This window comes from Tetrao urogallus, assembly GCF_951394365.1.
Source record: "Tetrao urogallus genome assembly, chromosome: 7".
Lineage (NCBI taxonomy): Eukaryota > Metazoa > Chordata > Aves > Galliformes > Phasianidae > Tetrao > Tetrao urogallus.
The window spans coordinates 51,210,848-51,231,648 of record NC_136820.1 but is presented as its reverse complement, the minus strand read 5'-3'; the positions used below and the strand labels follow the sequence as shown (position 1 = coordinate 51,231,648).

Genomic DNA, 20,801 nt, shown 5'->3' with positions numbered 1-20,801 from the left:
CAGCCCTCTGTTCCAGTGGGAAAGTGATGGGACAGGTGTTGGGAGTGCCAGAGCTGGTGACACCAGAGCTGGAAGGCACCAAGAGGGGCTGAGCTCAATCCCTGTGGGCCTTTCCAAAGGGGATAAGGTCTGGGCATAGGGAGGCCCCAGGGCAGCCCTCACCCATCTCCATCCCTGCCAGCCGACTGCATCCTGTCCCCATGGGGTGGCTGGAGCCAGTGCAGCCACTCCTGCGGGTTGGGGGTGACATCTCGCCAGCGGGTCCTGCTGCGGGCTGCCCTGCCTGGGGGCACCTGCCTCACCCCCCGCCTTGATACCCGCTCCTGCTTCCTGCGTGCCTGCCCAGGTACTGACCCTGGGCCCCACACCGTGCTGGGGTTTGTGATAGCATGGTTGGGGGGTGGGCCTCATGGCAGGGTATGGCACGGTGGCACGGCGTGGTGGCGTGGTGGGGGACAATGACAGCACAGTGACAGGGCATGGCGGTGGTGTGTGGTGAGGAGGCTCAGTGTGGGGCACAATGGGGGGGCAGGATGGTGGGATATGGTGACAGGACACGGTGGTGGGGCATGGCGACAGAGCAGTGTGGCAAAGCATGATGGGTGGCACATCCCTGCACACCTGCCCCATGGGCATGGCCATCCCTGCAACCGTAGGGTGGAATGGGGGGCTGTGAGGGGGGATTGTGTGGGGTCAGCATAGCCCAGCTGAGGGGGGGGCAGGGCTGAGCAGGGGACAGAGGGCGCCCGCACTGCCCCTGTTCCACTGCCCCCCAGTGCCTGGTGCCTGGGCAGCCTGGAGTGCGTGGTCCTCCTGTGATGCTGAGTGTGGGGGGGGCATGCGGAGCCGCATCCGGAGCTGCACCGACCCCCCACCCAAGAACGGTGGCCAGCCCTGTGTTGGAGAGGCCCAGCAGAGACAGTCCTGCAACCTACAGCCCTGCGGGGCCACCCGAGGTACGGCAGCAGGGACATTGGGATGGGGACACGAAGGGGTGGGTGTGATGGGATGGGGGGCACGGCGCTGTGGGGACTCTTGTGGCACCAGGGTGATATGGGGGAGCACTCCGTCCACATAGCAGCCCGGCTCTGCTCCCACAGAGTGCGGCCCTGGCATGGTGTTGGTGCAGGAAGGGGACTGTGCGCAGGGCCTGGTGCCACCCTGTCCCCAAATCTGCGGGGACTTGAGTGCCACCAGCAGCTGCCAGAGTCCCTGCCAGGACGGTGAGTGACAGGGCGGGCACAGCGCAGGGTGGAGGCTGGGTGCTGGTGTTGGCACACCGGCGCTGATGCCGTGCTGCTGGGCAGGCTGCCGGTGCCCGCCGGGGCTCTTCCTGCAGGAAAGCACCTGCGTCAATGCCAGCCACTGCCACTGTCACCAGGGCCAGCAGCGCTGGCTGCCCGGCCAGGTCTTCTTGCAGGACGGCTGCAGCCGATGGTGAGCAGTGACACCGTGTCCCCCTGCAGCCAGGGCCACCCCCATGCACTTCTCCTTATCCCCGTGGCTGAACCCAGCTTCTGTCCCCAGCGTGTGCCAGGATGGGGTGGTGACATGTGAGGACATGGCCTGTCCCATCGCCTGCGCCTGGTCTGCCTGGACACCGTGGAGCTTCTGTGACCGTAGCTGCGGTGTGGGCATGCAGGAGAGGTTCAGGTGTGGGTCTGGGGAGGGGACCTGACTTTGCGATGCTGGGTGCGGATGTGGGACAATGCACTGTTGTCCCCACAGATCCCCATCCAACCCCGCGGCAGCCAATGGTGGAGCCCCGTGTGATGGGGACACCCGGGAAGTGCGTGAATGCCACACACCCTGTGCCACCAGTACGTGCATGCCACCGCCCTGGGGACAGGATGTTTGCTGTCCCTTCCACACCCGCTGCCTGGTGCCCATTGTGGCTGCTCCAGAACCATGCATCCATCTGTCCCAGCTGAGCCTAGCAGTGGTTGGAGCTCCTGGACCCCGTGGTCCCCCTGTTCCCAGAGCTGCTTCCACCACGTGGACCGGCGTGGCCACCGGCACCGCTTCAGGCACTGCGAGGGGATGAGGACCTGCCCAGGGCTGGGGATGCAGAAGGAGCCCTGTGACACAGCTCCCTGCCCAGGTGGGTGCTACCGGGGGGCTGCGGGGCTGTGGGGGGGGGGGAGGGGGCACAACACATCGCTGAGACCCTGTTGTGAGGTTTTGTGGGGTGCCTCAAGGCAGAGTGGGTGCCCATGGAGAGGTGGTGCCCATGGTGAGGCAGGGTCCCACGGCGAGGTGGAGTCCCAGCCCATCTCCCTGCAGTGGCAGGTGTCTGGATGCCTTGGTCTGCCTGGTCTGAGTGCTCTGCTCCGTGTGACGCTGGTGTGCAGACACGCAGCCGAACCTGCACCCCCCCGGCTTTCGGTGGTGCCGAATGCACGGGGCCCCTCCTCCAGACCCGTGGCTGCAACCGCCAGCCCTGCAGAGGTGAGTGCCACGTGGGACACGGGGTTGCAGCACCGGCACTGACACCAACCCTGCACCTGCTCTCCCCTGCAGCACAGTGCCCTGACGCCATGCGATACCTCACGGCAGAGGAGTGCCAGCACCGTGGGGAGCGATGCCCACAGATCTGCCAGGACCTGGGCACTGGTGTGGCATGCATTGCACAATGCCAGCCTGGCTGCCACTGCCCTGCTGGGCTCCTGCTGCAGAACGGGACCTGCGTGCCACCCAGCCACTGCCTCTGCCACCACCAAGGCCGCCTGTACCAGCCCGGGGACATCATTGCACTCGATACTTGCAACAACTGGTGCGGGGGGCACTGGGGATGGAGTCTGGGGGGTTCCCCCCCACCTTCGCCCCTTGCTTACCGCACCTTTCTACAGCACCTGTGTGGCAGGGCAGATGGTGTGCAGCACAGAGATCTGCCCAGGTAGCACTGAGTGGCAACTGCAGGGATGGGAGGGGTCCCAGGGCCTCCTGGTGCCGGGGGGCTGGGAGCAGTGAACCTCCATGTCTCACCAGTGCCCTGCACCTGGAGCAACTGGACAGCTTGGAGCACCTGCAGCCACAGCTGTGATGTGGGGATGAGGCGGCGGTATCGGGTGCCCGTTGTGCCCCCCCTGGCCAGGGGGGATCCACTTTGCCAGGGACCCAGCATGGAGGTGGAGTTCTGCAGCCTGCAGCCCTGCCGTGGTGAGCAGCCCCCACCCCAGGGACTGTGGGGAGGGTCCCATGGAATGAGTGTCCTTAGGGAGGGTGCTGTTAGGTGGGTGTCCCTGGAGAGAGTGCAATTGGGTAAGCATCATGGGGTGGGTATCCGTAGGGAGGGTTCTGTGGGGTGGGGGCCACAGGGTGGATGTGCGTAGGGCAGGTGCCAAGGGGTGGGTGCCGTGGGCTGTCCCTGGGGAATGTCTGCAGGTGGGTATCTCTTGGGGCTGGCACCCATGGGGTGGGTGTCCCTGCATTGGGTGTCCCTGGGGAGGACAACCCCTAGACGGCTGTCTATGGGATGGGGGTGTCCCTGGGGTGGGTATCTTGGGGAGTTCCTGGGGCCGGTTGCAGCACCCAAAATCCCCGTGTGCACAGCAGCTGTGGCCCCATGGGGTCCATGGTCGGGGTGCTCGGTGACCTGCGGGGGTGGCTACAGGAACCGCACGCGGGAAGGTCCCCCCCTGCACAGCCTGGAGTTCAGCACCTGCAACCCCACACCCTGCCCCGGTGAGCCCCCGTCCATCTGTCTGTCCATCTGCCCTTCCCTTCACTCCTCCGTCCATCCATCCCTCTGTCTGTCCCCTTCCAGCAGCCCCTGTACCAGCAGCCTCTGTTCCCACCCGCCGTGGTTCTCATCCCCCATGGTGTCCCCACCATGCCATCCCCAGGCTGTCCCAGTGCCCCGTGCGCATGGCGGGGGCTCAGAGCCGTGTCCACCCACCCCATAAAGCCCCACACTGGGGTCACCCCAGCTGTCCCGCAGTGGGCAGACAGCTGTGTATCAGTGCTGCCAAGCATGGTGACCCAGCTGGGGGGGCTCGATTGTGTTCCTTCCCCAGGCAAGGAGCCGGGGGTCTGCCCTCCTGGCAAGCAGTGGCGGGCGTGCGCCCAGGGCCCAGCCTCGTGTGCAGAGTTGAGCACGGCCCCCCCTGTTGATGGGGGCTGCCACCCCGGCTGCTACTGTCCCCCGGGGGCACTGCTCCTGGTGAGTGGGGGTGAGGGTGTGAAGAAGGGGGGGCTCTGCGCAGGCACCCCCAAACAGCAGCACGGCGCCGTGTCCCTGCAGAGCAATGAGTGTGTGGCCGAGGCGGAGTGTCCCTGTGCCGTGGATGGCGTCCTCTATCAGCCCGGGGATGTTGTGCCACGGGGCTGCCACAACTGGTCGGTGCCCATCGAGGGGGTGAGTCTGGATAATGCTGGCCCCCCTGCCAACCACTCACCTCTGTCCCCAGCTCCTGCATCTCCGGTCGGGTCACCAACTGCTCTCAGGAGGACTGCGGTGATGGTGAGAGCGAGGCCCCCACCAGCCCCACGCTGCAGGGATGGTGCCAACCCCAGCCCTGGTGGCACTGTGGGTCCCCTCCTGCTGCCTCTGTGGCCCCTGGTGGCCGTGGCTGGGTTGTGGCAATAGGAATGGGGGTCTCACTCGTGAACCTTTGCCTGGGGACCTGGCCCTAAAGGGAGGGAACTGCCCCAAAGGGAGGAATGTTCCTCAAAAGGGATAGATTTACCCTAAAATGGTGCAAAATGGTGTTCCAAAAATGGTTTTCCCTGCCCGAAAGGGAAGAGTGCGCCATGGAGGGAGGGATGTGCTCCAGAATGGATTGGTGTGTCCCAAAATGGGGGGCCTGCTCTGAAAGGGAGAGATTTGCCCTAAAGGGGACAGATGTGCCCAAAAAGGGAGAAAGTGACCCCACATGTGGGAGACCTGCCCCCACAGGGGAGGGTCTGCCCCAAAAGTGATGAATCTGCCCCAAAATGAGAGGATCTGCCCCAAAGCAAGTTCCCAGTCATCCCATCCATCCCCAAGCCAATGCTATGGGTGGGCTCATGCTGACACCCCATGCCCCGGGCAGTGGATGGGCCCTGGACCCCCTGGACACCCTGGAGTGAGTGCTCAGCCTCCTGCGGGCCGGGCCTCCAGCGCCGGTACCGCTTCTGCTCTGCACGCCCCGGGGTGCCCTGTGCAGAGCCACAGCCCCAGGAGCGTCCCTGCACCCGACAGCCCTGCCACAGTGAGTGCCTAAAGCTGAGAGCGGGGATGGGAGGTGGTGGGGATGGTGATGGGGGATCATCCTGTGCTGATGGCCCGTTCCCCAAAACGCAGCTCCCGACTGTACCGCCGTGCCGGGATCGGCGTTCAGCCACTGCGGGCCCCCCTGTCCCCGCTCCTGCGATGACATCTCGGTGAGTGGCGACCCCTCATCGTCCCATCCCATCCCCTCATCATGTCCCCATTGCTCACCGGGGCCATGTCCCCATGGCAGCACTGCACGTGGCACTGCCAGCCCGGCTGTTACTGCACCAACGGCACGCTGCTGGATGCAACAGGCACAGCGTGCGTGGCCCCTGAGAGCTGCACCTGCCTGGATGCGCGCAGCGGGCAGCGGCACCGGCCTGGGCAGAGCGTGCCACGAGGTGATGGCTGCAACAACTGGTGAGCGGGGTGCGGTGAGGGCAGCGGGGCACAGCATCCACCTCATCCCCATTGTCATCCCCGTTGCCGTCCCGTCCCCATTCCCCATCTCAGCCCCATCCCTACCTCTTCCCCATTCCCATCCCTGTCTCTCGTTGCTCTCTGCCCGCAGCACGTGCACCCAAGGGAGACTGCTGTGCACAGGGCTGCCCTGCCCCGGTGAGTGCGGGGGTCCCCCGTGGAGGGAACACGGTGTCACTGTGCAAAGAGATGCTGCCAACTGTCCCCCCCCCCCACCCACAGTGCCCGGTGCCTGGTGTGAGTGGTCCCCATGGACGTCATGCTTGAGGAGCTGTGGGGATGAGGCTGCCACGCGACACCGTGTCTGCTCCTGCCCTGCCCCACAGCAGGGGGGGCCAGGCTGCCCCAGAGGACAGGAGGGCCACGGGGACACCGGGATGGAGATGCAGCACCAGAAGTGCCCCCCCGTGCCACCCTGCCCTGGTAGGTGTTGGGAGAAGGGGTCTGGTGCCACGCTCAGTGCCCACCATCACTGCCATTCTGGGGGTATCCCATACTCAGTGCCCGCTGGGCTGCCCCATGTCAGTGCCTGTAAGTTCTATGGTGGGGGGCCATGCTGGGGGAGCCATGCTGGGGGTGTCCCATGCTCAATGCCCACCTCTCTCCCCTCACAGAGGACGGGGCCTGGGGTGCCTGGGGGCCCTGGTCAGGCTGTGAGGGCTGCGGGGGGCAGGCAGTGCGCACCCGCTCCTGCTCCAGCCCCCCTGCCCGCTTCGGGGGGCTGTCCTGTGCTGGGGAGGCACGCCAGAGCCGGCCCTGCCCATGGGCCACCAGCACCTGCCCAGGTGAGGCTGCGGGGTCCTGGGGTCACGGTCCCCTCACCGCTATATCCGTGTCCACCCCCCTGCCATCCCCTCTACACACTGCTGCTCCCTGCAGAGTGTGGTGGCGGTCTGGTGGCCTTCGCCTGTGGCAAGCCGTGTCCCCACTCCTGCGAGGACCTGCGGGAGGACACTGCCTGCATGGCCACCCCCCGCTGCCTGCCCACCTGCGCCTGTCCCCATGGGCAGCTGCTGCAGGACGGCGACTGCGTGTCCCCGGAGCGCTGCCGCTGTGCATGGGGTGCGTGCTGGGGACAAGTGCTGGGTGGTGGCCTGGGTGTGCTGGGTGCAATGGGGGGACGGGGTACGGGGTGCAGATTTGGGGTACAGGACGAAATGGGATTTCAGGGATGGAGTACAGACTGCTATGGGGTGGTGGAGTTGCAGTGTAGGTTGCGTTGGGGTGGCGGAGATGGGGTGCAGGGATGGGGTGTATGGTGTAATTGGATTGCAAGCAGGGGGTGTGTGGTGTCATGGGATGGCAGGAACGGGGTGCAGGGTGCAAGGAGATGATCAGGATTGCACACAGCATGCGTGGATGAGGTGCAGAATGCTATGGAATGGCAGGGGTGGATGTAGGGTAGTGTGGATGGGATGTAGAGTGCTATGGGGTTGCAAGGGTGAGGTGCAGGATACCGTGGGGCTGTGGGGATGGGGTACAGCATGCAATAGGGTTGCAAGGATAGCATATGAGGTGTTGTGAAGTGATGGGGGTACAGGATGCAATGGGATGGCAGGGTTGGGATGCAGAGTGCTGCAGGGTTGCAAGGATGGGATGCACCGTGCAATGCCATGGCAAAGAAAGCAGGAACGGGGCTGTGCTGTGACACGAGCTGGGCACAGGAGGAGGGCTGAGGTGAAGGATGTCATCGTGCATCAGGTGATGTGTGCCTGTGCCCCCCACAGGACCCTCGGAGAATGGGAGCATCTGGGAGCAGGACGGGGCCGTCCCCATGCGGGAGCTGCAGCCTGGTGAAACCTTGCAGAGACACTGCCAGAACTGGTGAGAACCCCCATCCCCACACCCAGCCCCCAATGGAGGACCTGTGGGACCATCCTGGTGCACAGGGGTGGCACGTGGGCCCCCGCTCACCTTGCTCCCTGTCCCCCAGCACATGCAAGGCTGGCACACTGCAATGCCGTGCAGAGCCTGGGTGCCGCGTGGATGGGGGCTGGAGCCCCTGGGGGCCGTGGTCCCCCTGCTCCCCCGGCTGCCACGCCGGCACCCAGCTCGCCTCCCGCCAGTGCAACAACCCCACACCCCAACTCGGGGGTCGGGGATGCTCCGGGCACAGCCAGCGCCAGAGACCCTGTCCTGCCACTGAGGGCTGCCCAGGTGGGGGCTGCAGGGCACCCGGGGGGCATGGAGGGCACGGGGCATGTGGTGGGCATGGAGTAGTTGGGTACACAGGGGCGTGGGATGCGTGGGGCATGTGGGGTGGGTGGGGTGTCAAGGGATGGCCCAGGGGTCGATGGGATGCACAGGGTGTGCGGGGTGCATAGGGTATGTGATGTTAATGGGGTGTACAGGGTGCATGGGGTGCATTTGTGGCATGGGTGAGGTAGAAGGGACTGGCACAGGGTGCCTGGGAATGATGGGGTGCCGTGGGGTAGTACGAGGTGGGGGAGACATGGATGGCATGGGGTGGGGTGGGGATCCCTGCAGGGCACCCTGTGGCACGGTGCCATGCTCTGCAGTGCCATGTGTGCAGTGCAGTGCAGTCCTGCACAGAGCAATGCAGTGCCATGCGGTGCCACTGCTGCCACAGCCCCAATGCCACATGGGTTGGGGTCCTTTGTCATCCCCATGTCCCTTCCCCTGCCCCACAGAGGAGGAGCCGTGGGGCGAGTGGTCCCTGTGGGGGCCCTGCAGCGTTTCCTGTGGTGGGGGGGAGCAGCTCCGCCGTCGGGACTGCCCCCACCCGGGGGGGTGCCCTGGGTTGGCCCTGCAGAGCAAGACCTGCAACAGCCACGTGTGTCGGGGTGAGTGCTGCGCCCTGTCAGTGGCACAGGTGGCATCGTGTGTGGGGTCCTCGGGCCAGCATTTGGGGCACAGGGTGGATGGAAGAGCAGGGAGTGGCACGGTGTGTGCAGGGTGACATGGGGTGACACAGATTGGGTGGAGTGGCATGGGTGGCACGGAGTCCTTGGGGTGGCACGGATCAGATGGAGTGGAATGAGGTGGGTGGTGGGACATGAGGAGGGAGGATATGCATGGGACAGTACAGTGTCCTCGGGGGTGGAACTGATTACCTGAAGTGGCAACAGGTGGATGGAGGGGCATGGGGTGGCACGGTGTGCGCAGGATGCTATGGGGTGGCACGAGGTGGGAGGGGGCAGATGGAGTGGCATGATGTGTGGGGGGCAGCACAGGTTGGATGGGGTTGCGCAGGATTGCACGCAGTGGGTGAGGGGACACAAGGTGTCACGGTGTGCACAGGGTGGCACAGAGCAGCAGGGAGTGGGTGGAAGGATCTGGGGTGCACGGGATGGGACGGGGTGCTCAGGGTGGATAGGATTGGACAGGTTGGTGCCTGGTGGATGAGTGATGGGGTGGATGGGGTGGCATGGCACCCGCAAGCCGTGTCCTGCACGTGAGCCAGAGCCACAGGGGAGAGCAGCGGGGGGTCCAGAGGCTCCAGGAGCCCTCCCTGGGTCCAGCCCCACTCAGCCCCATCCCTGCACAGAGGCGGGCTGCCCACCGGGACGGCTGTACCGCGAGTGCCAGCAGGGTGAGGGCTGCCCCTACAGCTGCGCCCACCTCGCCGGCCGCATCGCCTGCTTCCCCGGGGGCTGCCAGGAGGGCTGCCACTGCCCCGCCGGCACCCTGCTGCACCACGGCCACTGCCTGCAGGTGAGCTCCTGCACCAGGGACCCCGTGGGTGCAGCCTCCTCCTTGAGCGCTGCCTGGCTGAGGGGTCTTTGCTCGGTCCTCCTGTGCTCAGGGGGGGCTTTGGCGTGGGTGCTCCCTGGGGCTATGAGTGCTCCCATGGGTGACCCCACGGATGTGTCACCGGTGCACGGTGCAGGAGTGCCCCTGCGTGCTGACTGCCGAGGTTCTGAGGGAGCTCCGGAACAGCTCTGCTGACCCCCAGGCAATCTCCCCTCTCTTGGGCACCCAGGGACCCCCATTGGCACTGGACCAGGAGGTGCCACCCGGCAGCACCATCCACTCTGCCTGCACCTCCTGGTGAGCACCGGCCCCCTCCCCACTCACCCTGACCCCCAAATCCCCACCCCGTGCCCCCACCTCCACTCTCACCCCGTGTCGTTGTTCCCCCCCCCCCGCAGCACCTGCCTCCACGGCCGCCTCAACTGCTCAGAGCCCGTGTGCCCGCGGGACGGGGGCTTCTCACCCTGGGGTCCCTGGAGCAGCTGCTCGCGGAGCTGCGGGGGTCTGGGGGTGATGACGCGCCGGAGGGGCTGCACCAACCCCGAGCCCGCCCGGGGGGGCCGGGACTGCGCCGGGCCGCGCTCCGACAGCAAGTACTGCCAGAGCCCCGAGTGCCCAGGTGCGTGACGGCCCCGCGCCCCGCCGTGCCGCGGCTGTGGGATGCGGGGATGACACCGCGTGCTCTGCTCCCCGCAGCCGTCCCCACGACGGAGCCCGGCCCCGGTATCCCAGGTAAGGGCTGTGCTGCCGGGGGGCATCTGGGACAGGGAAGACCTCGCGGGGTCCCCCCGGCTGTCAGCACCCCGCTCCCGGGCAGGTGCGGAGGAAGAGGACGGTTTCGGCCCCTGGTCCCCCTGGAGCCCCTGCTCCAAGACTTGCACGCACCCCGAGCGCCCGGCCACCAAGACTCGCGAGCGTCCGTGCGTCAGGACGGCCGCCTGCAGCGGGGACAGCTTCCAGGAGCAGCCGTGCAACCTTCCCCTCTGCTCAGGTCGGTCCGGCTCCCCCTCCCCGCGCCTTCCGCACGAGCTCCGCGTTGCGTGGCACGGCCGGCAGGCGCTGCCACCCTCCGCGTCCCCGCAGACGTCCCCCCGTGCCAAGGCGAGGACTGCGCCGGCCTGAACTGCTCGTGGGCGCCGTGGGGGCCGTGGGCCGAGTGCTCCCGCAGCTGCGGTGTGGGGCGGCAGCAGCGGCTGCGGGCGTACAGCCCCCCCGGCGCGGGCGGCCGCTGGTGCCCGGGGATCCTCAGCGCCTTCGTGCAGCGCCGCTTCTGCAGCCTGCAGGCGTGCAAAGGTGGGGGGCGGCCGGGGGGCGGCGGCAGCCCGAGGGGTTTTGCTGAGCTCCGGGTGGCCCGTGGGAGTGACGCCCGTCCCTTCGTGTCCCGCCGGCTGCAGTGGACGGTGCGTGGTCGGCATGGAGCCCCTGGACCCGCTGCGACCGCACGTGTGGGGGGGGGCGAGCGGTGCGCAGCCGGTCCTGCACCCGACCCCCCCCCAAGAACGGGGGACAGCGCTGCCATGGAGAGAGACACCAACTGCGCCTCTGCAACGCCCAGCCCTGCGGTGGGGGGGAGTGTGGAGGGGTGGGAAGGGGGAGGGATGAGGATGGGGATGAGGGCGGGAAAGGGAATGGAGATGGGGACAGGAACGGGGATGGGGATGGAGATGGGGATGGAGGTGGGATGGATATGGGGAAGGGGATGGGGTCTGGATGGGGATGGAGATGGGGATGGAGGTGGGATGGATATGGGGAAGGGGATGGGGTCTGGATGGGGATGGGATGGGGATGGAAATGGGAACAGAGATGCAGACAGGAGTGGGGATGGGGATGAGGATGGGGATGGAGTGGGACCTCAGCGCTGGTGCCGCTGACAAGTGCCCCTTCCCAGGTGACAGCTGCCCCCCTGGCATGGCCCTGGTGACCTGTGCCAACCGCTGCCCCCGGCACTGTGGGGACCTACAGGAGGGCATCGTCTGTGGGGAGGAGGAGCGCTGTGAGCCCGGCTGCCGCTGCCCCAACGGTGAGTGCCCCTCTTGTGTTGTCACTGCACCCCTGAAGGAACACGGCCTGAGAGAGGCTCAGGGGTTTTGGGGTGCCCTTGGTGGGTGTGGGTGGCAGCAAGGCTCCGTGCTATGCGCGTGCACTGCAAATGCCCACAGTGCTGGGAACGCATTGCAAGCACACTCATGCACTGCAAGAACGCTTGCAGGCAGAGCTACACATGCACTACAAGCACGTGTGCACTGCAGACGTGCCCAGAGCTGGCTGCAGTGTCAATGTGCTTGCATGGCTGCATGTGGCTGGGAGCGCACTGCAAAGTGCTTGTGGGCAATGCTGTGCGTGGTGTGCAGTGATGGGCACTGCAGGTGCTCAGTGCTGGGAACGCAAACATGCAGGGCTGCACGTGCATGATGTGCAGAACTGCGTGCACACTGCAAATCCAGTGCTGGGCATGCGCTGCAAATGCAAATGCATGTAGAACTGTGTGTGCACTGCCAACGTGCGTGTACAGCTGCGTCCTCCACATTGGGAGGTGCATCCAGCTGGAGGCTGAGCCAGGCGTTGCACACTCACATGCACACACACGGACTTCCGTGGTGACGCTGCCCTCCCGCAGGCACCCTGGAGCAGGACGGGGGCTGTGTGCCCCTCGCACACTGCGAGTGCACAGACGCGCAGGGCCGCGGTTGGGTGCCGGGCAGCTCGCATCGCGACGGCTGCAACAACTGCACGTGCCTGGAGGGCCGCCTGCGCTGCACCGACCGCCTCTGCGCGCCGCTGCGCTGCCACTGGAGCCGCTGGTCCCACTGGTCTCCGTGCAGTGTCACCTGTGGGGACGGCCAGCAGACGCGCTTCAGGTGGGGACGTGGCGCTGCCAGCGCATGGCCAGGCACCGTGGGCCGTGAGGACCTGTCAGCTCTGTGTCCTCTGCTTTGTGCCTCGACAGGACACCCGCGGCGGGCTCATGGGACGAGGAGTGCCAAGGGGAGCAGATGGAGAACCGGGGCTGTGCCACGGGACCCTGCCCACCCCTGTGCCCCCAGGGCAGCTGGGAGAGGAGGCTGGGAGACACGTGGCTGCAGGGCGAGTGCCAGCAATGGTCAGTGCCCCAGGGAGGGGATGTGGGGTGTGTGGGGCTGCTCCTGCATTGCCTGCAACATGGGCGTCACCTACCCCGTGGGTACAACCTACCCTTTGGGCGTCACCCATCCCATTAGCATCACCCACCCCATGGGCACCATCACCAGCCCAATGGGCGCCACCCACCCTACAAGTGCCCTGCTCCGTGGGCACCACCTACCCTGCAGGTATCATCCACACCTTTGGTTACCTATCCCATGGGCATCACGTATTCCTTGAGCATCACCCACCCCATTAGCATCACCACCCCGTGGATGCCATCCACCTCCTTGGGCACCACCTTCCCTATGGGCATCTCCTGCCCCCCATAAGCATCACTTACCTCTTGAGCATCCTGCACCCCATTACCATCACCACCCGCCCCATGGTCACTGACCCTTTTTATCCTCTCCTACAGCACCTGCACGCCAGAGGGCACCGTTTGCGAGGACACCGCCTGTGCCGGTGGGTGCCCTGCAGTCCCAAACATCCCCGGGGCTCTGGGGATGGAGGGGACCGGGTGACACTGTGGCCCGTGACGTGCCACCTCTCCATCCCAGGGGTCGAACACTGCACATGGGGCACATGGAGTCCCTGCTCCCGGAGCTGTGGCACTGGCCTCACCTCCCGGGAGGACTCCTGTCCTTGCCCATCCCCGGGTCCCCCTGGTGCCCTCTGCAACGCCAGCACAAGGGATGGAGCCAGAGCTCACCAGGAGGTGCAGGCCTGCTACCTTCGCCCCTGCCCAGGTAGGGGATCAGCACAGGTATGGGGCGGTGGGGCCATACCCATTCCTCACCCTCTGCTCTGCCACAGCTGAGTGTTCCTGGAGTGTCTGGAGTTCCTGGAGCAGCTGCTTCTGCAGCTCCCCACTGCAGCACCGGCATCGGCACCGGCACGGCGCCGGCCTCTGCGTGGGGCTGGACGTGGAGCTGCGCCCCTGCAACACCTCGGGATGCTCTGGTGAGGATGGGGGTGGCAGGGATCTTCGTGCCCCAGCACGGCCCTCCCCACATCCTGCCCTTACTGTGTGCTGCCTGCCTGTCTTAGTGATGCTTGGGGTGCCCCTGCCCATCTGTGTGTCCCTGCCCTGGTCCTGTGTATCCCCGTGCGCTCACAGGGGTGTCCCTTCATCCCTTTCAATCCCTGTGCACTCTCTGGGATGTCCCTTCCTGCCACCATACACTCCCTGCCTGCATCCTGCCCTTGTCCCCACAGAATCCAGCTGTGAGCCCCCCTTCGAGTTCCGGACCTGCAGCCCCCCCTGTGCCCAGCTTTGTTCCACACTGCAGCGTCCAGAGCTGTGCCCAGCCCAGTCCCACTGCCTGCCTGGCTGCTTCTGCCCCCAGGCAAGAGGGGCGTAGGGAGGGGGGGCTGGAGGCAGCCTGGTGGGCTCTGAATCTGCTGGGAGGAGGGAGGGCTTAGAAAGAACCAAATGCCACCAATGGGACAGGAGAGGCTGCAGGGATGCCATGGGGACACTGGGGGGACACAGGGGGAAATACTGCAGGGACATTGAGGAGACACCGCATGGACAATGGGGGGATGCTGCAGGGGTGCTATGAGGACACAGTAGGGACACTGCAGGGGTATGTTTTGGGGACCCTACAGGGAGTTGGTGGGAATGCTGTGGGATGCTCGGGGGCACTGTGGGGATGATGTGTGGATGCACTAGATGCCTCTCCACATCTCCGTGTCCTGGCAGGGGCTCCTGGAGCAGCGTGGTGCCTGCGTGCCCCATGAGCAGTGTGACTGCGTGCACACCAATGGGTCAGGCGGCCTGGTGACACTGTCCCCAGGGGACATCATCCTGCTGGGATGCAAGGAATGGTGAGTGGGGCTGTAGTGCGCCAGGGGGGTGCCCCCCACTTGGGGGGGCCAGGGGCAGCACCTGGAGCTCAGAGCTGTTTGTTCCCTCACAGCGTGTGCCAGGATGGAGCCCTGCAGTGCAGCAGTGAAGGCTGCCAGGGTGAGTACATCCCTCCTGCCCCATGGCTTCCATTTGCCACGTCCCCATGCCCCATGACTGCCACTGTGTGGCAGTGCCGTGTCCCCCTGTCCCATGGCTGCTGCTGTGCTGGCAATGCCATGTCCCCATGCCCCGTGGCTTTTATTGCGTGGCAGTGCAACGTCCCCATGCCTCGTGGCTGGCATTCTGGCAGTGCCACATCTCGTGCCCCAACCATAGAACGTCCCAGCATCTCCATGTTCCCACAGGACTGCTCCCGCTGAGCCCCTGGTCAGAGTGGACGCCTTGCAGCACCTGCCTGCCCCTGTCCCCATCCCACCTGGGGAATGTCACACCACACGTGTCAGTGCAGCACCGCTACCGAGCCTGCCTGGACCCACAGAGCGGCCACCCTTGGTCTGGAGATGCAGCTTTGTGCTCAGCTGAGCTGCAGCAGCAGCGGCTCTGCCCAGACCCTGACATCTGCCAAGGTACCGCAGTGCCGCAGGGCATGGAGGTGAGCGGCTCCCTGAGTCCCCTCCCGAGTGACACCAACATCCCATAGAGCTGTGCCTCTGGAGCCCCTGGGGGCCGTGGGGGCCCTGCCAGCAGCCCTGCAGCGGGAGTTTCCGCCTGCGGCACCGCCAACTCCAACACCTGGCAGGCAGCAGGCAGTGCCGGGGGGCACAGACCCAGAGCGAGGGCTGCAACACGGCCGTGTGCCCAGGTAATCCCCCATCCCTCCCCCACCCCGGGACCCCCACCCAGACGGGGGCTGACACCAGGCTGCTGTGCACAGGGGAGGATTGTGAGGAGCAGGGAAGGACGTTCACCGCCACCTGTGCAAACAGCTGCCCCCGCGCCTGCACTGACCTCTGGCAGCACGTGGAGTGCGTGCAGGGGGGCTGCAAGCCAGGTATGCCCTCCCCACGCTCTCCTCCCTGCGCCCATCCACGCAGACAATTGCAGCACCACGGTGCCATCCCACCCCTCTGCCCTGCAGGGTGCCGGTGCCCACAGGGGCAGCTGCTGCAGGACGGGGTGTGCGTGCCCACAGCCCAGTGCCGCTGCGGGCTGAACGGGGGCAACGGCACCCAGGAGCTGTGGCCAGGGCAGGAGGCCACTATCGAGTGCCACAACTGGTGGGTGCCATGGGGCTCACAGCACGGGCAGGACCATGCTGTGCCCGTCACTGAGCCCCAGTGAGTGGGGGGAGTTGGGTGTTCTGGTTGGGCTCCATTCTCACGCAGCTGCTCCGCAGCACCTGTGAGAATGGCACCATGGTGTGCCCAGCACTGCCGTGCCCATCCTATGGGCCCTGGTCCACCTGGAGCCCCTGCTCGAGCAGCTGTGGCAGCGGCCGCACCTCCCGGCACCGCATCTGCGAGCCGAGCCCCGGCGGGGTGCCCTGCACAGCCAGCGGGATGCAGGAGACAACTGAGTGCAGCCCCCAGCCCTGCCCTGGTGAGTGCCCAGCGTCGCCACCACCATCAGCACGGGCACTCCTCGGGGTTGGCACTGAGCCCTGTCCCCTGCAGCTGTCTGTCAGCTGAGCCCCTGGTCCCCCTGGAGCCCCTGCAGCAGCAGTTGTGGAGGTGGCCGCTCGGAACGTAGCCGGGAGCTGTTGGGGGGTGAGGAGGAGCCGTGCCCCATCCCAGCACTGCGGCAGCACCGCGTCTGCAACGTGCACAACTGCACGCAGGGTAAGGGCTGCACAAAGCAGGGAGCCTCGAGGTGGGGGGAGGTAGGGCTTACTGATGGCTGTGTCCTCGCCTGCAGAATGTCCCCACGGCCAGGTGCTCAGCGAATGTGCCAACACCTGTCCCCACGCCTGCGCCGACCTGCGCCCACAGATACAGTGCCTCCCACAGCTCTGCCAGCCTGGATGCGCCTGCCTGCCCGGACAGGTGGGGCTGTGGAGCTGCACGGGGCTTCTGGGGATGGGGCAGCAGCCTCAGGATCCCCATCACCCACAGGTGCTGCAGGATGGTGCCTGCGTGCCCCCTGAGGAGTGCCGCTGCACGCTCGACCCCACCATGCCTGGAGTGCTCAACCTGTCACAGGAGGAGCAAGAGCAGGAGCACGCACCAGGCAGCCGCCTGCAGCACCGCTGCAACACGTGGTGTGTGCCCCCAGCCCCACAGCATCACCCCACAGCAGGGGACACTGAGCTGGGTGGTGCTGGGTGCTGGGTGGGCACTGAGCCCCTCTCTGTCTGCAGCGTTTGCATCCGTGGCACCTTCAACTGCTCGCAGGAGGAGTGCAATGGTGAGGGCAACCCGTTCTCATCCCCGTGCCTGTGCTGTGATCCCTGTGCCACAGCCAGGCCTTGCTCGCTCCCTGTGCAGTGGATTGCCTGTGGTCCCCGTGGTCGCCCTGGTCCCCCTGCTCAGTGACGTGTGGGATGGGTGAGCAGCTCTCATACCGGCACCCGCTGCGGCAGCGCCTCTATGAGGGGGCTGAGTGCCTGGGGCCCCCCGTGCGCCGGGCTGCCTGTCACCTCCCTGACTGCGGTGAGTGTCCCTGGTGTCCCAAGGTACGGCTGTGGCTCATCAAGCTGCTAAGCAGAGCATGGGGGAGGAGTGATGGGGTGGGTGGTGAAGGAAGGGCGCAAGCCATCACCGTGGGATGCTGAGGCTCTGGGGGTGCACGAGCACCTGGGCGGGTTTGTCCGCCATCAGCCCTGGCCACTCCGGTCTCCACATGCTGGGCTGCTGCATGGCCGGTGCTGGTGACACATCCCATGCTGCTGGCAGCCTGCCCAGAAGGGGAGCGCTGGCAGGGCCCTGCTGTGTCACCAAGCTGCGAGCAGAGCTGCAGGGACATCCTCGATGAGGCCTCTCCAGGCTGCACCCCTTCCCCATCCCCTGGCTGCACCTGTGAGCCCGGCCGCTACCGCAACAGCAGTGGCCACTGTGTGCCCTCTGCCCTCTGTGAGTGCCTGCACCAGGGGCAGCTGCACCAGGTGAGCAGGGCACAGCACCTGGGGGTGCCCAGGGGTGCATAGAGGTGCCCCCACCTCACTGCTAAGCTCTCTCCCCCCCCCCTCCAGCCTGGCAGTGAGTGGCAGGAGCAATGTGCCAGGTGCCGCTGTGTGGATGGCAAAGCTGACTGCACCGACGGCTGCACGCCGCTCTCCTGCCCCGAGGTACAACGCCACTGCCCCCCGCTGCACACCACTGCCCTTTCCATCCTCCTCCTGCCCCCCACTGCCCCTTGGCTCCCTGATGCCTGAGGGCTGCAGCATTTTCCCTAAGAGGACGGGCTGAGGGAGCTGGGCTTGTCCAGCCTGGAGAAGAGAAGGCTGCAAGGAGACCTCATTGCATTTAAAAGTGTATTGTAAACAAGAGGGGAAGCATTTTTTTACAAGGGTAGGCAGTGATAAGACAAGGGGGAATGGTTTTAAGCTCAAAGAAGGAAGGTTTAGATCAGATGTCAGAGAGAAGCTCTTTACTATGAGGTGCTGGAACAGGCTGCACAGAGAGGCTGTGGTGCTCCATCCCTGGAGGTGTTCAGAACCAGGTTGGATGGGGCCCCTTGAGCAAGTGTTTGTAGTGCCAGATAGGGATTGGTGGCCCTGCCTGTGGTGGGGGGTTGGATCCCTGGGGTCCCTTCCAACCCAAGCCGTTCTATGATTCTATGATGCTGCTGTATCCACAGGGTGAGGTGAAGGTGCGGGAGCCAGGACGCTGCTGTCCCGTCTGCAGGATGGAGTGGCCGGGTAAGGGCCTCACAAGGGGAACCCCCACTGTAGCCCCTCTCCCGGGGACCCCCCTGCAGCCACCTATGGGGTCATCACTGCTCTGCCCCCCTCCCCACAGAGGAGCCATCCTCCATGTGCCGGCGCTTCACCGAGCTGCGCAACATCACCAAGGGTCCCTGCTCACTGCCCAACGTGGAGGTCAGCTTCTGCAGCGGCCGCTGCCCATCCCGCACCGCCGTCACCCCCGAGGTGGGTCTGTGGGCACCGGGTGCCGCCCCCGTTCCATGGGCACAGCACACGAAGTCAGTGCCGCGGCGCTGTGCCCACGCAGGAGCCGTACCTGCAGACGCTGTGTGAGTGCTGCAGTTACCGCCTGGACCCCGGCAGCCCCGTGCGCATCCTCAGCCTGCCCTGTGCGGGCGGCGCTGCCGAGCCTGTCGTGCTGCCCATCATCCACAGCTGCGAGTGCAGCAGCTGCCAGGGTGAGCAGGGATTGGGGCACAACCCGGCCCCTGTTGCATCTCCGGCCTCGCCTCATGCCTTGTTCTGCAGGTGGGGATTTCTCCAAGCGCTGATGCCCGGAGGGAAGCTGTCCTGCTGCGTGCCGTGGTGGTGGAGGACCCCGAGGCATCCCCCTTTCCCCTCTGTACTGCAATAAAGCTACGAGCCTCCACCTAAGCTGTTCCTTGGTGGGAGCGAGGATGGGGTGGAGAGGTGGCAGGGGACAGCTGGGGACGGGGATGGCTGCATGGTGAGGGTTGGAGGTGCTTGAGGGGCTCAGGGGGACCAGGGCAGGACCAGGAGAGAGCAACATGGCCAGTTGGTGCCTCCTAGCAGTGGTGCCCTGCCATGCTGTGGTGCCGCGCCGTGCCGCAGTGCAGTGCTGTGCAGCAGTGCCTTGCTGTCCTGCGATGCCTTGCTATCCCATGGCACTGTGCTGTGCCTCAGTGCCGTGCTGAGCTGCAACACAGCAGAGCTTTGGCTGAGCCATGGCTGGTGCTTGGGCAAGGCGCAGGAAAGCTGCCCCAGGCTCAGCCCCCACAGGACCAGAGGTTTGTTTGGGGCAGATTCACACACAGGGCTCAGCACTCCTCCTCATGCCCCAGAGTCACAGTGGGCTGCCACCAGCTTGGCGTGGGTGATGCAAGGAGCTTGGCATTGACAAGAACATCCTTGAACGAACTGTTGGGCTCCTCAGGTGTCCAATTAGAGGGAATAACTGCAAAATCAGGAACCTTAAACTAGTTGCACAGAACGGTATGGAGATGGGAACTCAAACCCCAAAATGCTTCATCAAATGTGAGTGAAACCCACTGCAAGAGTGGTATGATGGGAGAGAACTGGATGTGCTTGAAGCTCCCATGAATTCTGAGCGATTCCTTCCCAGCAGAGGGACTGATGTGGGGAAAAAAGGACATACAGCACTCATTTCAGATGGTGGTGAGGCACTGGAACAGGCTGCCCAAGGAGGCTGTGGATGCCCCATCCCTGCAGGCATTCCAGGCCAGGCTGGATGTGGCTCTGGGCAGCCTGGGCTGCTGGTTGGTGACCTGCACACAGCAGGGGGTTGGAGCTGGATGAGCATCGTGCTCCTTTGCAACCATCCTATGATGATTCTATGATTCGCTGTGCACAGCTGAATATTGGAACGACTGCAGCCAGGTGATGCTGCCGTTTAACTGAGTTGGATTTGCTGGATGCCAAACTGAAGTGCAGCCTGAAGTATCACATCACGCAGGCGATGGTTTGGGGCACCTTTCCAACAAACGTGCAGTGATGCTTCAGGCCTGGGAGCTGCGGTGGGGAATGGAGCCCTTGGGTTGCTCCTGCTTACAGAACTCGGGCGCGTCTGCAATGCATAACAGAGCGGATGGCCTGGAGTTCCCAAGCTGTGGGTGACTTCCCTTCAGGAAACCGGTTTAAACTCCTGTCTGAGCTGTGAGAGAAAGTCCTCCCTTCTGACTTTTTGAAATCAGGACCGGTGAATGTTTAAATGGGATTTTAGAAGTCCCAAGAAAGCCACCCCGAGAACCCCAAGCAGCCCTCTGCAGCCCCGTGTGCATCCTCAGCCTGCCCGGGGCTTTGCCCTTCCATTGGCTGGGACCTCGTGTCCCTTCCCTTTTTCCACATTCCACAGACTTTCTTTTTCCATCTCAGTCTGCCTACGAGCTCCTTGCTCACCCGCGAGGATCTCCCTTTGCCTGATTTCTTACTCCTAGGGATGAACTGATCACAGCTCAGAGATTTGGTACTTGAATATCAGCCATCCCCCTCAGTGCCCCTTACCTTCCAATGCTCCAACCCATGGGATTACCTCCAGATAAGTCCTTCAGGAGGTGAAGTTGGCTCTCCTGATGTCCAGGGTTGCAATCCTACTCGCTGCCCTGTTGCTTCCAAACTCCATCTCATGTCCTCTGCGTCCCAGACTGCCCCCAACCTTCACACCCTCAACCAACCCTCCTGCGTCTGTAAGAGCAAGGTCCAGCAGCAGTGCTGCCCCTCCCCGTTGGCTCTTCCACCTCCTGCAGCAGAAAGTTACCTTCCCCTCACCCTGGGCAGGGTGAGCCTGGCAATGTCGCTTTTCCAGCAAATATCAGCTGATTGAAGTTCCCCGTGACACACAGTGCTGTCCCCCACATTAG

The 20,801-nt window shown here is 65.0% G+C and overlaps 1 protein-coding gene across 1 annotated transcript in view; it reads left to right on the top strand.

Annotated features, from left to right (window-relative positions):
• LOC306948535 (SCO-spondin) overlaps nucleotides 1-18,734 on the top strand; it is a gene marked incomplete at both ends in the record, with an annotated part of 35,080 nt that extends 16,346 nt beyond the window's left edge. Inside the window, 57 exons of the mRNA XM_079538173.1 lie at nucleotides 182-346; nucleotides 777-956; nucleotides 1,101-1,223; nucleotides 1,308-1,437; nucleotides 1,528-1,653; nucleotides 1,729-1,820; nucleotides 1,928-2,101; nucleotides 2,284-2,448; nucleotides 2,521-2,773; nucleotides 2,850-2,896; nucleotides 2,989-3,159; nucleotides 3,556-3,684; nucleotides 4,017-4,162; nucleotides 4,244-4,338; nucleotides 4,410-4,462; nucleotides 5,034-5,192; nucleotides 5,285-5,364; nucleotides 5,445-5,614; nucleotides 5,766-5,812; nucleotides 5,897-6,097; nucleotides 6,289-6,459; nucleotides 6,554-6,736; nucleotides 7,402-7,498; nucleotides 7,608-7,831; nucleotides 8,326-8,478; nucleotides 9,183-9,349; nucleotides 9,525-9,685; nucleotides 9,787-10,007; nucleotides 10,085-10,120; nucleotides 10,206-10,379; nucleotides 10,472-10,681; nucleotides 10,783-10,950; nucleotides 11,277-11,408; nucleotides 12,006-12,246; nucleotides 12,336-12,488; nucleotides 12,927-12,973; nucleotides 13,069-13,257; nucleotides 13,325-13,471; nucleotides 13,727-13,857; nucleotides 14,214-14,338; nucleotides 14,431-14,477; nucleotides 14,726-14,947; nucleotides 15,022-15,183; nucleotides 15,256-15,372; nucleotides 15,460-15,598; nucleotides 15,718-15,920; nucleotides 15,995-16,159; nucleotides 16,236-16,363; nucleotides 16,433-16,578; nucleotides 16,678-16,724; nucleotides 16,805-16,969; nucleotides 17,213-17,421; nucleotides 17,509-17,604; nucleotides 18,117-18,177; nucleotides 18,278-18,408; nucleotides 18,491-18,641; nucleotides 18,712-18,734. Of these exons, the coding sequence (XP_079394299.1) occupies nucleotides 182-346; nucleotides 777-956; nucleotides 1,101-1,223; nucleotides 1,308-1,437; nucleotides 1,528-1,653; nucleotides 1,729-1,820; nucleotides 1,928-2,101; nucleotides 2,284-2,448; nucleotides 2,521-2,773; nucleotides 2,850-2,896; nucleotides 2,989-3,159; nucleotides 3,556-3,684; nucleotides 4,017-4,162; nucleotides 4,244-4,338; nucleotides 4,410-4,462; nucleotides 5,034-5,192; nucleotides 5,285-5,364; nucleotides 5,445-5,614; nucleotides 5,766-5,812; nucleotides 5,897-6,097; nucleotides 6,289-6,459; nucleotides 6,554-6,736; nucleotides 7,402-7,498; nucleotides 7,608-7,831; nucleotides 8,326-8,478; nucleotides 9,183-9,349; nucleotides 9,525-9,685; nucleotides 9,787-10,007; nucleotides 10,085-10,120; nucleotides 10,206-10,379; nucleotides 10,472-10,681; nucleotides 10,783-10,950; nucleotides 11,277-11,408; nucleotides 12,006-12,246; nucleotides 12,336-12,488; nucleotides 12,927-12,973; nucleotides 13,069-13,257; nucleotides 13,325-13,471; nucleotides 13,727-13,857; nucleotides 14,214-14,338; nucleotides 14,431-14,477; nucleotides 14,726-14,947; nucleotides 15,022-15,183; nucleotides 15,256-15,372; nucleotides 15,460-15,598; nucleotides 15,718-15,920; nucleotides 15,995-16,159; nucleotides 16,236-16,363; nucleotides 16,433-16,578; nucleotides 16,678-16,724; nucleotides 16,805-16,969; nucleotides 17,213-17,421; nucleotides 17,509-17,604; nucleotides 18,117-18,177; nucleotides 18,278-18,408; nucleotides 18,491-18,641; nucleotides 18,712-18,734 (8,048 nt within the window). The remainder of the gene's footprint in view (nucleotides 1-181; nucleotides 347-776; nucleotides 957-1,100; nucleotides 1,224-1,307; nucleotides 1,438-1,527; nucleotides 1,654-1,728; nucleotides 1,821-1,927; nucleotides 2,102-2,283; nucleotides 2,449-2,520; nucleotides 2,774-2,849; nucleotides 2,897-2,988; nucleotides 3,160-3,555; nucleotides 3,685-4,016; nucleotides 4,163-4,243; nucleotides 4,339-4,409; nucleotides 4,463-5,033; nucleotides 5,193-5,284; nucleotides 5,365-5,444; nucleotides 5,615-5,765; nucleotides 5,813-5,896; nucleotides 6,098-6,288; nucleotides 6,460-6,553; nucleotides 6,737-7,401; nucleotides 7,499-7,607; nucleotides 7,832-8,325; nucleotides 8,479-9,182; nucleotides 9,350-9,524; nucleotides 9,686-9,786; nucleotides 10,008-10,084; nucleotides 10,121-10,205; nucleotides 10,380-10,471; nucleotides 10,682-10,782; nucleotides 10,951-11,276; nucleotides 11,409-12,005; nucleotides 12,247-12,335; nucleotides 12,489-12,926; nucleotides 12,974-13,068; nucleotides 13,258-13,324; nucleotides 13,472-13,726; nucleotides 13,858-14,213; nucleotides 14,339-14,430; nucleotides 14,478-14,725; nucleotides 14,948-15,021; nucleotides 15,184-15,255; nucleotides 15,373-15,459; nucleotides 15,599-15,717; nucleotides 15,921-15,994; nucleotides 16,160-16,235; nucleotides 16,364-16,432; nucleotides 16,579-16,677; nucleotides 16,725-16,804; nucleotides 16,970-17,212; nucleotides 17,422-17,508; nucleotides 17,605-18,116; nucleotides 18,178-18,277; nucleotides 18,409-18,490; nucleotides 18,642-18,711) is intronic.
• Between the last annotated feature and the right edge of the window lie 2,067 nt (nucleotides 18,735-20,801).